This window comes from Cnephaeus nilssonii (assembly GCF_951640355.1).
Source record: "Cnephaeus nilssonii genome assembly, chromosome: 5".
In the NCBI taxonomy this organism is placed as follows: Eukaryota; Metazoa; Chordata; class Mammalia; order Chiroptera; family Vespertilionidae; genus Cnephaeus; species Cnephaeus nilssonii.
The window spans coordinates 102,669,875-102,684,041 of NC_137076.1; the positions used below are offsets into that span (position 1 = coordinate 102,669,875).

Sequence of the window (14,167 nt, forward strand, 5' to 3'; positions counted from 1 at the left end):
CGTCACTCTTCTAGGAACACTACATAATAAGTCATTTAATACCAACAGTCCTAAAAGGAGATGTTATTATTAATTTCCATTTTGCAAATGAGAAAATGGAGGTACAGAGAGGCAAAGTTATTTGCCCCGAGTCACCCAGCTAGCGAATGGCAGGGTTGGGCATTTGAACGCGGGCCTTCACTTTGCAGATACTCGTACATAACCACTGCCCCGTGTTTCTCCTCCTCTCTGATGGGTTCAGTAGCACCTCGCTGCATTCGTACAAGGCACACTGCTTGGCACAGTGCCTGGCATGTCATAAAGAAGCACCCAAAATGCTAGTTGACATTATTGTTGGTATAATTTCTCCTGGAAGTTTCTGAGTATTTATCACTTATTGTTATTAGCAATAGCCTCCTTCCTGGCCACCTACTATGTGCCAGACCCTTACTCAGCCCTCTCAGTTTCCCCGAGGGAGGAGTCTGCCTGTTATAGACAGAGCAGCCGAGCATGGGAGAGATGAAGCCTGGCAGAGACGTGACTCACCCGAGGCTGCGTCTGGAATCACAGCTCCAGGAGCAACTTCAAGGGCACCGACCGGCCTGACCTTGCACTCGGCTCAGGACTTGCCCTGCCCAGGACTCATTTGCCCATTCCCAATAGCACGGGGATGGGGGCCTGGTTCCCACACATGAGCACATATCAGAACCCCCAGCAGCCCCTGCTCTGACCCCACGGATGCCAGCACACCACACCCCCTTGGGGGTTCTGACAGGATGGGGGCTGAGACCGTGCCTTTCTCGTGAGTCTGCCCAAATGCTGGCACCGCGGCCCGGGGGCTGACTTCGAGGCCACTGCCCTGGCGCGGAAAGCCTGATGCAGGAGTAACGGTGGAGGTGGCGGCTGCCTCCAATGTTGCCCTTTGCAACCCAGGAGGGTTTCCCCAGCAGGGCTGGTGCCCTCGCTTTCCCCGCAGGGTAAACCCCCATCTGGCAGGTACCTCCCCTCCATAGATGGTCCTTACGCTCACCTCTTCTCGAAAGCCTCCTCTGATGGGGGCCCAACCCCCGCCTCGGCCCATTTCACCCCCTTGGTGATGGGGGCTCAAACTTTCCCCCAAGTAACACGTACTATTGCTTTTCTGGTTAAAAACAAACAACAAAAGCAAACCTTCCTATTGCTGGAAATTTAGAAAAGTTCCAAACATTAAAAAGGGGGATAAAGGGAGAAGGTTGACATTAACCACCACCTCACGGTTAGTGTTTTGATGCATTTTCCTATATTTCCTCGTGGTCCCATTGTTTTTTGTATGCGTGTTAGCATTAGAGTAAAAACGTGTAAGGCACTTAGTGTCCTAAAAACAAGAGAGGCTCTAACTGTGCTCTCTGCACGCGCCGCTGTTTTCATTATGAAATCGCCAAGGAGCTGGGGTTTGCTGAGGACAGCGTTTTGGACGGCACGGGCAGGCCTTTGAGTCAGCGGCGAGAACACGGCGGGCGCAGAGGTCAGAACCATTGTCATCTGTGGGGTGGCGGGTGGCTCAGCCAGAAATGGGTTGGAGTCCGCGGAGGGGGGACGGGGAATGGCGAGCTGTGAGTGGCTGACCTGTGCTCCCCGAGGCACTGGGGAGCCACTGTCCATTCTTGATCAGGAAAGGACTTAACCGAGGCCACGCTTGCTGTGGAAGACTGAGTGGGTGGATTGGGAGGGAGAGTGGGAAGGCAGAGGGAAGAGGCACGGATACACAAACGGGGTACAGACCAGGGTCCCCCACCCCAGCCCCCTGCGACCCGAGCAGTGTTGTGACGTGCACGGGCCTACTTCTGAGCCGCCAGGATGGAGAGGGACTGGTTGATCTTCACCATGACGATGATGAGGAGGCCTCCGGTCAGCAGGAAGGTGGGCCAGAAGAGAGAGAACAGGAGGGTCTGGGGCCCGTAGAGGCGCCGGTACAGGACCCTGGTCTCATTCTCCCGCGTGGTCGAGAAGCAGTAGAAAACCCGGTGCTCGTGGAAATTGTCTCTGACTTTCTCCACGTCGGCCCGGGCCAGCTGGTAGTTGTCCAGGCTGCCTGGGATGTAGGAGCACTGCGGGGAGAAGCAGGAGTTCCCTTGGGGTGGGAGTCCCCATCTCTTAGCACCTAGAGATGAGCGGCTGGCCAGGAGTGAAGAACAATGCCAGCTTTGGAGTCAGGCACCTGGGAGGATGAGGGGGGAGGGGGGGAAGCCAGAACTATCTAAGGCTACAGTGTCATCTGTGAGCATGGTGGCCCTGCGGCTGCTCGGGGCCCAGCTGGGGTCCTGGCTCTGCTTCCATTGCTGTAGAGCTTTAGACAAATCACTCACCCTTTCTGAGCCTTGATAGCTTCATCTCTTAAACGAGTTAAAAGCAATATCTTTTCCAACGATGTTATTAAAGAAGGACTTCACGCTTCACTAAGGAGACCGTGAGAGTCAGTGAGTGACACAGGCCCAGTGGGCTCTGCATTTGGATTCAGGCCAGAGGTCACATGCTCAGGTACCTGCAGAGCCCACACAGGGAATGCCCACGAGTGACACGGGTGAGAGAATAAGAAGGCAGGTGCCAGCTTGCCTTCGTGCCATAGAGAACTGTCAGGGAGTGGTGGGGCCTGGTGACAGGAGACAGCCAGATGCACCCAGACTGGCCGTCATCACTCCATCTGGACAGGGGTCACCGTGGGATCCAGAAGACCTATTGTAGCCAGGCCTCCGACGCTTCACGAGAAGCCAGAAAACCAGAGTTGAATGTGAACTCGCCCATCCTACAAATATTGGCAGAAGTTCACACTGAGAACCCTCTGTGGTCTCACCCTGTGTGAGCCAAACAGAAGGTGCTGGCCAGATAGCATTAGACACTATGGTGCAGAGGGGAGGGAGGGCGCGTCCAGAGGAGCGTTGTGCACACAGAGCGTGGCACACACTCAATCCTGACACGGACTGTTGTTCTGAGGAGCCCCTGGCCTGGTCAGATGAGGTGCAGCTGGAAAGCTCTGCAGAGGAGGTGCAAGGCGGGGACCCTGGTTCTAGCTCTGCTCTGTGCCGGGAGGTCTGAGTATTGTTTATGGGAGTCTGTGGGAGATGTTCTGCAAGTGAGGGTGCCCCCTCCCAACCCTAGCCCCTCCAGCAGACCACCTGGAGGGCTGGCCCTCTGAATCACCAAGGGTGGGGCCCAGGAATCAAGTGATTCCTTCATATTCAAAAGTTTGAGACCACTGGACTAGAGGAATTGTGTCCAAGATCGACAATGTGTAAACTATTGAGCCAGCTTCTCCCCAGCCTCAGTTACTCCCTGGATTTGAATGAAGCCCCAACCTCAAAGCTGCTGGCCCTGACAGTGCTCAGTCCAGCAGATAAAGGATGGTTGCATCAGAGTTCTGGCAGCCTGGGAAGTGGGGGAGCTGCGTCCAGAAGTAGGTCACCAGCCAGCCAGCCAGGGAGCAGCTGAGGCTGGGGAGAAGCTGACTCCTGGGGAATCTGGCATGCAGAGTTGTTGGGCACCTCAGGGTCCCAGTAGCAGATGGATTCAGAATCCTGGAGCTGAGAGGGCCTAGCTCAAGTCTCCCCAATGCCTCTGACTGTGACGTTGGGTAACCTAGCTCACTGAGCGATGTGTGGCTATGGAGCCAGACAGGCTTGGGTTCAACTACCAATTCCAAATTGTGTGACCTCGGCAAGTGCCATAACTTCTCTGAGCCTTGTAAAATGGGTTTGTGAGGGCGCCTGCCTAGTTGACTTGTTGTGGGGATTGGAGGAGAGGATGCATATAAACACTTCACACAAAGCTGAGCACATAGTAAGTGCTCAATAAATGGGAGATGCTGTTCTTATTAACTAGTGGCCCTGTGCACAAATCCGTGAGTGAGTAGCTCACTGCCACTTCCCTCAGCTGGCCGCCCTGCCCACTGCCACTGGTAGCTCTCCGCCGCCCGTAGCTCGCTACCCCGCCCTCCTGTAGCTCTCTGTGCTTGTAGCTTGCTGCCCCTCCCTCCTGCTGATTGGTCATTACGCGTCACGGCATGATGACTATTTGCATATTACCTCTTTATTATATAGGATAATAATATTGGGACTTAACTATGATATTGCAAAGATAGCTCCTCCTTTCCCTTCTTAGAGAGGGGCCTTTCACACAGCACCCAGCTGGCCAGCTGCACCAGCCCCCTGCACCCCAGAGCTGAATGAAGTAGAGGGGCAGCTGGCCCTTTGACCCAGCTGAGTGGCAAAAACATGAAGGTACTTCCCCTGCCCCACATGCTAGCAGCCTGCCATTAGAACTGCTCCTGGTCATGCCTGGGTACGATGAGAGAGAAGACAGAACAGCCGGTGGCTGCCTTCCAGGGCCAGACATGCCGCTGGCAGCTCATCTCAGGGGACAGTCTGGCCTCCTGTCCCTCTGAGCTGACAACCGTAGCATCAGGGAGGCAGCCTGCAAGCCAGGCTGCGCCCAATCCCTGTCACTCCATGATCATGCCTGCCTGCCTTTGAACCTGTGCTGCTTGCTCCTTGGGATAAGTCAGGGGCCACTGAATGCCAGGAGAGGCAGGTGTGCCGGTGGGAGCCGATTCGGGGGCTTTGGGGGCTCTTTCTCCGTCTGATGGGGCTGAGTGGAGCACTGTAGTGATGGCAGAACAGTCAGGCCACCTTGCACTGTCCACACCCACTTCTCCATGACCCCCAACCCCCAACACTGTTAGTAATCCCACTGTCCCCCAGACACTCTGCCCCTCCCCATCCCATCAGCCACCAAAGTCTGACTGTCAGCATCCACCCTGCTTCAGGACCAATCTCCCTCCCGGGTGTTTGCTGTGGCCCCGCCCCTCTGCCCAGTCACTGACCGGCACACTCCCCTGCTCCTCTCTGACTCTGATCATGCTCCCTGGACCCCAAGCCCTGTAAAGACTCCAGGTTGCTCACAGCAGGAATTCTCTACCTTTGAACCACCTGGAGAGCCCAGACGCTGCATCCGTTGCTCAGGAGTGGGAGCCTGGTTTTGCTGCCCTCCCTTCCAGCCTTCTCCTGTGCCCTGCCCTTGACCTGAGTCCCCCTCCATGTTTCTGTGGCCCTTGTGCCTGCCTGATATGTAAATGCCTAACCCAAATGTCTGGCACCCTCACCTGCCTCACTGGTGGCTCGAAAGCGTCCCTCCCTCCTTTAATCCCACAATGTTCTCCCTTCCTCTCTATGGCACGGCTCCCTCCCCACTAGGTATTATTTCCTGCCTGAGCCTTCTCCTCTTGCGTCCTAAGCCCCTAACACAGGATGTGCCCAATGACCATTGAATGAAAGAGGGAGCGAATGAGCAAATGAATATGGGCTGACTTGTATTTCCTTTAGGGAGAACTACCATGTGGTTTTGGGGGTGGGAGGGATGTTGGGAGGCAGTGATGAGAAAATATCCCAAGTATTGCTTTGCTCCAGCCCTGGCCCAGCTTCCTAGGGTGGAGGATGCATAGGGGTTCCCCCAGGGGGGTCAGCTCTGGGCCTGGCCTTCCATTTGACTTATAGAATGAGGTACTAACACCAGCGGCCACTTCTTTATGAATGCGTGCTATGCACCCGACATGGAGATTGGCACATTATATCCAGTGCTCTTTGCATAAGAGCAATTGAGCAAAGGTGGAAACTGAGGCACAGAGGGGCTAAGTCAGCTGCCCCGGGTCACACAGCCAGTTAGTGGCATAGAAGGGATTCACACCGAGGTCTGTGTGACTCTAACCCAGAAGAGCAAGGCCTGGCTGGACCTCATGCCAGCTACGGTCCCTGGCCAAGGGGTTCATCTTTCTCAGGCCCACTCTCCAGAGAGGAGCTAGGGAGCTAGTTAGGGACAGGCCCTCACACCTGCCAGGAGTATAGGGACGGGTACCCATCCCCCCAGTTAGTACCTGCTGGTTCTGGTCCCAAGTGTCCTCCGTGTGGTACAGCACAGCCCAGTGGCCCACGGCGGACACGTTGACCCACAGGCATGGGTACTGGGCCACCTTCTTGCCCTCCAGCTCCTCCTGGTCCCTGATGTTGGTCTCAATCAGGTGGCACGTGGATTCCTGGGTCCACACGCTGGAGAGATCACACACACGCACACATTTCAGAACCTGTTGGCACAGAGGACCCTGTTTGGACCCCTTGGAGAGACCCAGGGCCGGAACTTGCATCATCCCACGAGCATCCAGCACTGAAGGAGCGTGACCCAGGGCCCCTGGGCCCAGGGGAGGAAACAGAATCCGAATGTCAGTGCCGATGGCCTCTTGGACATCACCCACAGAATGGTCCTCAAAACCCGGGGGAACTTTTATGAAGATTCCCACATCCAAGCCACACCCCAGAACAGGTGGATGAGGCCCAGGCCCTGGTTGTTTTTAAAAAGGCAGCCACATCGTCTTCATCCTCAGAGATGGAAGAGAAGCTCAGAAAGGTCAAGTGACTTCCGAGGCCGCACAGGACCTGAAGTCAGGCCTGGGTGGCTTCAGAATCTGTGCCCTTTCCCCTAAAAAGCGGAGATGAAGGAGGGTTTGATCTGTGCCAGGTGGGGAGGGTGGTGGGGATTGAGCTTAACCTGGAGGTGCCGTGTCGGAGGTGCACGGCTGCTCTGAGCGGTCAGGTGCACGCCTGGAATCTCTCCGGGGGGTAAAGAGGGAGAAAGGAGCAGACCCCGAGAGGCTAACAGACTCATCAACACACCAGCAGCAAACCAATTGCGACTCGTCCCCCATTCATCAGGCGAGGGGCTGGAGGAGCTGGACTGGCATGTGCCCGAGGCGAGGGGCTGAGACGTGGCCTAAGAACACGCCGGGAGAGCTGAGTGTGTTTGTTCCGGATAGAGCTGGATCAGGAACGTCACAGCTCTCCCTTCAAAAGCTCGAGTGGTTGACATGTCAGGGAGCAAGGCACGAGATTCCAGAGCAGAGCTCCGGGGAAGTGGGTTTTGGCTCAACGTAGACAGGTCCTGCTGATCAGAAAGTAGGTGTGCACGGTGCGGTAGTGAGCTCCCCGTCACTTGAGATATTCCACAGGAGGCTAGATACCCACTGGGCGGGAGGTTTCAGAGGGGGGGTCACACTGTGCAGGTGGGTGACATGATTCTGTGACTGCTACCTCCTGGGATGAAACTCACTGGAGCATGTGTTCTGACCCTTTGACGTTTCCTGTGGGAAGGCCTCCTGTGTGTTACCTCCAAGTCCCAGGATTCCAGGCCAGCAGGGACCAGTCCGGCCTTCCCTCCACCCTCCCTGCATTTGAATCCTTGACTCTAAGAATGAGGATTCCTGCCTGGCATGAGGGTCAAGGGAAAGGGTAGGAAGAAGTCTGGGATTCCTCACCGACCAGACCTTAGGGGAGAGGCAGGAGGATGGGGACAGGCCAGGGGGGGTGCGTACCTTTTCTGGTAGAGGGGCAGCATGGTGGTGCCCAGGATATAGTAGGCGATGACGGCGCACACCACCATGGCCACACCCAGGCAAAGGGCTCGAGTCTCTCCCCGCTTCTGGGCCATCACCAGCTTCTTCCCCATGTCCCCGGGGGACAGCAGTCATTGCTGAGGCCACAGAGACACATAGACATGAGAGCAGCACAGGTGGCAATTAATGCACGGAAGGGAAGACAGGTGAGAGGGAAGGGGGCTCCAATGCTAATATTGCCCCTATTTTTATGTGGAGCTTGGCAACTTCAGAGGGCTTTTCTGGACCCCAGTAAGCCTGCCACCAGGTCTGAGAGGCGAGGGTTAGTAACCCCCTTCTACAGATGAACGACCTGTGGCTCAGAGAGGTAAAGTGACCTGCCCAGGGGCACAGTGTGTGATAGGCTCAATAGTGACCCCAAGATGCCCATGTTCTCAGCCCTGGGGTCTGTGACTGTCACTTAACATGGCAAAGACTTTAAGGAGCGTGAGATAATCTACATGGGTTATCCATGTAGACCCTAACGTCCTTACAGGAGGAGGCAGGCGGAGACTAGGCACAGACGAGGAGGAGAAGGTCACATGACCAGGGAGGCAGAGACTGGAGTGATGCCACCCATGCCCGGGATTGGGGGCAGCCCCCCGGGCCGTCCCCGCCCACCTCTGGAGGGAGTGCAGCGCCGGTGACGCCGTGGTCACAGCCTTGCCAGCATCTTGCCAGTTTGGGGCTCTGGCCTCCAGAACTTTGTGCAAGTAGATTTCTGTCCCCGCGGTCATTTGTGAAGGCAGCAAAGGGACACTGACACGGCAGATACACTGATTCCTCCTGCAGCGGAGGCGGAACATCCTAGGACACTGTCTCCGAGAAACCCGGACATTCCACAGTTCTGCCCGCCAGCCCACCGCAGGGCCCAGCCGGGGGCAGCAGGCCGAGGACCCAGCAGGAGCCACAGGCACTGGGGGCGGCTTGAGGTTCCCGCAGTCAGGGTCCCGTGAGGGCCACCTCCCTCTCCAAGCGAGGCCAGAGGCCTTCGGTGGCTGCAGCACCTGCCCTCTCCTCTGGGGGCTTGAGCCACCCGGGGCTGAAGCAGAATGGGGGAGTAGCTGGCACCTCTCCTCTTCCCGCTCACTTTCCTCTGGGCATCTGCCTCACTCAGTGCAAGCAGAGCCCCCCCCCCCCCCAAGCCACTGAACACCCTCAAAGGGTGTGACTCGTCACCTGTAAGTCACCTGGCGCCTGACAGCTGCCGGCTTCTGTCCCTTATGGGGTTCCCGTCTGTTCTGTGAGTTGCCCCATTAGCCTTTGGGCCCATTTCTGTGTTGTGTTGTTTTGTTTGTTTAGGGTAACCATAGTTCGTTTCTACCAAAGATACCAGGGCCCTGGGCCCTCTCTCTGTAATCCCCTGCTTTGCGGAAGATTTTAGCCAGATATCAGGAAGAACTGTATTTCCCCTGCCAGGTCCCCAAAGGAATAAACAGGTTAGTTTTTTAATAAATTAGTGAGTGTCCAGGAGAGAGACATTGGTCCAAAGGGATTTTCAGCAAAGCACTTTATTTTCCACTTAGGCTTCCCTCCTAAGTATTGACTGTTTCAAGTGTCCCCAGAGATCCTTTCCCCCTCCCCTCCCCATGCCTCCCCCACTGTCCTAAAGAGAAGATCCTGGGATCCGGCACCAAGGATATAACCTTGTCACTGCCTCCAAGATGACTGGCAGGGATGACACCCAATGGCAAGTTTTCCTCCCTCATTTGGGGCACTGAGAAGTGGGGTTCCCCCACATTCTAACAGATATTACAGTGTCACAGGGAGTACATTTCCTGGGCTGACCCCTGGGCTGCAGCCCTCTGGCTGCACTGGCAGCTGGGACCTGAGGGCAAGGCTCTGCTCCCCACCTCCCAGCTGACAGCTGCCGTTCAGATGCCAGTAGTTCTGGTCCCCAGTGACACCAACGGCAGCCCCTCTGGACCCCGAACCCCAGTGCACAGCCCCCGAAGAAGGGCGTTCCCACTGCCGCTCCCTCCAAAGAAGCTCTCCCCTCCCCTCCAGCCTGCGCTTTGGAGAAACTCCGGGGGCACGCAGTACTCACAGTCTCCCCGGCGCCCCGGAGTCTTCAGCAGGCAGGCACTTTCTATCTGCCGGCCCCAGCCCCCACCCCAAAAAGCGGCGCCTGAGCTCCAGCAGGAAGCTGGGGCTGCCAGCCCTCTCTGTTTCCAGGGAAGCGGCCTCTGGTCCCCATCTGGGATTCGCCTCCATGCCCAAACATGGTCACGTCTGAGCGCACAGCCCGGGACACACACTCAGAGCAGGTACCAGCCCTGAGGAGGACGGAGGGTGGCAGCTGCTGCCCAGGCCCCGCACCTGCACTTCCCAGAGTCCCCTGGGAAACGGGTATTAACAACAGCACAGAGCAAGCCGGGAAGCCGGGAAAGACTGTCCTGGAGTGTTTGGGAAACACTTCTTCCCTCGGTCTCTCTGAGCTGGTGGAGTGGCTGACAAGCCCCGAACGGGACATGGTTTTCCTTTAGTTGACGTGGGGGAGGGAGGAGGCGTTGAAGCTGGAGTGGGGCGGGGCTTGTCAGCCACTGGGGGGCTGGCATATCCGGCTGGACCAGCCAAGCCCTCCTTTCTTTGGCATGTGCATGCTGTGTGGCCCTGGGCAAGTCGTGGCACCTCTCTGCGCCTGTTTCTCATCTGTGCTGTTGGGGTTTTTTTAAACTCACTTTGTTCAGGGTAGTGATGAGGACTAGAGACGGTGGACCTTTGTGGCAGAGAAAAAGAACTTACATTTTATTTTATTTTTTTATTTTTATTGATTTTTTTACAGAGAAGAAGGGAGAGGGATAGAGAGTTAGAAACATCGATCAGCTGCCTCCTGCACGCCCCCTACTGGGGATGTGCCTGCAACCAAGGTACATGCCCTTGACCAGAATTAAACCTGGGACCCTTCAGTCTGCAGGCTGACGCTCTATCCACTTAGCCAAACCGGTCAGGGCAGAACTTACATTTTAAAGACCAGCCAGGCCGAAGCAGGGACCATCACAGCTCCCGCTGCCTCTCGCCAGCCATGGGCAGGGACAGCCTGCTGTGTCCGGTGGCCTCCAGAGACTAAGGGTGGTTGGGGTCATGCCAGAGATCCGTTCCCCTCACTAAGGCAAGAGGGCATCAGCGTTTGCAGGCAACACACGTTCCCAGATTTCTCCCCGTCTCCTCGTCTGTGAAGTGGTTGTTGTAAGGATTAAAAATCAGGGGAAAACGAGCCCAATACTTTGGGCCCCTCCTGACTGTCAGGCATGTATGTCTCTAGCCCGCGCTTTCCCCAACAATGAGGTAAAGAGGTCGAAGCTGAGCCTCGGGGGCTTACGTACCGGGTCCACGGTGACCCTGCTCTAAGGGCCAGAGCCAGATTCGAAGTCAGCCCTTCCAGCTTGCAAAGCCAGGCTCCTGCTGAGCCTGGTCCTGTGCTAAGACATGAACACTCACCTGCATTATACAGTCACCTGCCACCTGACCCGGTCCCCAGGGAGGGCGGTGCGGCCCAGCATGCCTGCTGAATGAACCCGTCACCCTCCTCACCCACCTCGGCCACCGCGAGGCAGCCAGCCCAGCGGGCCGTGGAATGACACTCCAGCAGTAACTCCCCTTTGCCCCTTTACTAATTGAATCATATTAACAAGAGCGTAAATTGTCTGTTTCATGGACATCACCGCAAAGGAGGTCTCCTCAGGCCTTAGACCTCACAGGGGGATGGGCACGAGGGACACGGGGCCTGGAATGAATCCCCAGAGGAGTGGTCTCCAGGGATGGTTCTTGGTCCACTCAGGAGCCGGAAGAGTCCCCCTGGGCCCACGAACTGATGCACAGATGCCAGTCTTCCTCCCGCTCCCTGGGAGAGAGGCGCAGGGCAGCAGCAGGCCCTTTGTAAGAATGACCAAAGGGCTGCTTGCATGTAATCAACTAAATGAGTTCTCAAGGGTTACACGTTTGGAATTCGTAAACCAACATTAGCATTCTTCCCAAGGTACTTCTCCTCTCAGAAGATGGGGACAGGCAGGGAAGGGGGGCGGGGGGGGGGGGGCGGGGGAGGCGAGCTCCTTGCTGCAGAGAAGTGAGCCCCAGCCAAATGCTTCGACAAGCCTTGCTTTGGATGAAAACCCGGGTCCCTGGCTGGCTTTGGGGTTGTGTGTGACAGGCGGTTGTAGGTGGAGGGCAAGGAACCAATGATGCTACCACAACAAAGGTTGGAGCTTTGCATTAACACGGGGTGTTAGAGTTCACAAAATGCCTTCCCTGCCTTCAGTCTTCCAACAGCCCCATACGATCACAGTCATCCGTTCAGGAAGAGCTTTGTCTACCCATTTTATAGAGTGGGTAACCCAGGCTCGGAGAGGTTAACTACATTGCCCAAGGCAGGTGACTATGCCTCTCTGAGCCTCGGTTTGCCCACCTCTAGAATGGAGATCATGCACGGTCATTCTTTTTGCCATCCTCACAGGAGGTGGTCTTGTTCCCGTTCTCTGCCCAAGGTCACTCCCCCGGCATGTGAGGTGACGGAGCCTGGCTGTGAACCTGTGCTTGCTGCCTCCACCGCCCATCCTGTGTCCCCCGAGTCCCCTCCCTCGGTTCCCGAGGACCCGTGTTCCTTATGACATCTGCTTCAGCTGCTTGACAAGCCCCTCTCCTCGGTCCACGGCCCTCTCCTGGCTTGTGCATCCACTTATTTATTTAAACCCTTTTGAATCAATATCTATTCTCTGCCGCCACTTGGGATAATAAGTCCCATAAATCAACTTGGCAACTGTCCTGAGCCCTGTGGAGTGTTTCACTGGCTGAGTGTCACGGGAGCAGGCGCAAGTGGCCCTCAGTCAGTCACAAACACAGGAGGACCTACTGTGGGAGGCTCTGGAGGCGTCACTGTGCTTAGGTGGGCCAGGCCTGGCCCCTTCCCTGTGAGGGTGGGGGGAGAAGATAGATTTTTTTAAACTGCAAAAAAGACAGAATGGAAAAAAAATAAAAGGATATACTTAAGGGAGAGAGAGTAATAAAGGGCAGAGGAAATCACAATGACAGGTTGTTCACAGATCTGAGAAGACAGAGTTTAAGAACGGGACGATTAAACGTCGATATACGGATTAAAGGCCCGATGGGACTTGACGAGGAACACAACAAGGTTGCTCCTCTTGAATAAAGGGACACCTTGTCCTTGCTCCTGCGACCCTGAGCTGTATTTCCCCTCACTTCATCTTTCGGACTTAGTGACAAGGCATTTCAGCCCGCTACGTTGCTAACTAGCATCACTGTAAGCAGCTTGAAATCTCCTTGAAACAAGGAGGAGCATAAATAAGTAAAGAGCGCTGCTGTCCATCTGCGCAGGACGGGTCGATGCTGCATGCGCTCTCCTCCGGCGAGCCCCTCTGAGCTCCAAGCTCACCCTGGCGAGGCAAGGCCCAGAGATAAGCCGGGCACTCGGAGGGAACTGCTGGGAATGAGAGGGCGCGTGTCCTTCCCACACTCACAAAAGGGTGCAGGTGTCTCTCCCTCCCCCTGCTGGCGAGCTCTCCCCTCCGAGGGACTTGGTCCTGGGGCCTCGCCTCACCTCCTGTCCCCTTGGCCACTCTCCCTGCCTCCTGGGCCAGGTCAGTGCCTGGATGTAACTAACACGCTCCAAGCACAGTGCGCGCTCCTTCCCGGCAGTTCCTCTCTCTGCAGTTTTACATGGATTCACATGCCTTCTCCATTAACCGGGCTCCCCACTGGAGCGGGAGCTGCCCAAGATCTGGGGCAAGAACGGTTCAGTGTCGCATCGCTAGCCCTGAAGGAAGAAAGAGAGGATCTTGGGTTTTACAGTTGTCTCTTGTTGGTTTGGCGGGGGGGTGGAAATCAAACTTTTTGTTTACATTTCTGAGTGGACAGTTCAGCAGTGGTAACTGGATGCATGCGGCGGCTCAGCAGCGCTCTAGAGCTTTTCAAACAGCAAAACTGCAGCTCTCTACCCGCTGCACAGCGCCCCCTTCCTCCCTCCTCCCAGCCCTGGCAACCACCATGTGTTTCCCGTTTCTGTGAGTCTACATTGAGTGGCCAGATTATTATGATCTCTGAACGCATAATAATCTGGCCACTCAGAGTCCCGGTGCATGAATTCGTGCATGGGTGGGGTCCAGCCAGCCTGGCCAGGGGGAAGGGACATGGGCGGTTGGCTGGCCTGCCTGCTGGTCGAACTCCTGGTCAAGGAGACAATTTGCATATTAGCCTTTTATTATATAGGATATACATTGAGTGGCCAGATTATTATGCGTTCAGAGATCATAATAATCCGGCCATTCAGTGTATTTTAGATGCCTCATAGAAAGGGAATCAAACGTCATTTGCCCTTTCGTGTCTGGCTTTTGCACTTGGCATAATATCCCCAAGACTCATTGATGCTGCGGCGTGCGACCAGAAAGAAATCTCTCACTTTTGAATGTGACAGGATTCAAATCCTTTTCCCATACCATGAAGCATCTTCGCCAGGGCTGTGCGGTATCCCATCATCTGGGTAAGCCAGGATACACTTCATCGAAGCTGTGTTGTTGGCTGCTTAGCAATGGTGCTTGCTTAGTGGAACTCAGTCGCCCTGTGCTGGTCAGTGGGTCTGTTCCACCCTCGCCGTCACTCGCACCCACTATCATTTTTCATGAACTGACAGGTAGGAGGGAGAGTGGGTCTATAAGGATGCACTCTGGGGACCAGATCCTGTACATAGAGATGAGAAGACCATAGAATTGGAAGACGTTAGCAGGG

At 55.8% G+C, this 14,167-nt stretch overlaps 1 protein-coding gene across 1 annotated transcript; it reads right to left on the minus strand.

Moving 5' to 3' along the window:
- Window positions 1-1,254: 1,254 nt before the first annotated feature.
- On the minus strand, window positions 1,255-9,618 carry KCNMB1 (potassium calcium-activated channel subfamily M regulatory beta subunit 1). The gene is made up of 4 exons (XM_079772621.1): window positions 9,477-9,618; window positions 7,370-7,527; window positions 5,882-6,053; window positions 1,255-2,066 (listed from the first exon to the last, which is right to left on the minus strand). Exons 2-4 carry the CDS (start codon window positions 7,501-7,503, stop codon window positions 1,797-1,799), a joined length of 576 nt encoding a protein of 191 aa, XP_079628747.1. The 5' UTR covers window positions 7,504-7,527; window positions 9,477-9,618; the 3' UTR covers window positions 1,255-1,796.
- Window positions 9,619-14,167: the final 4,549 nt, after the last annotated feature.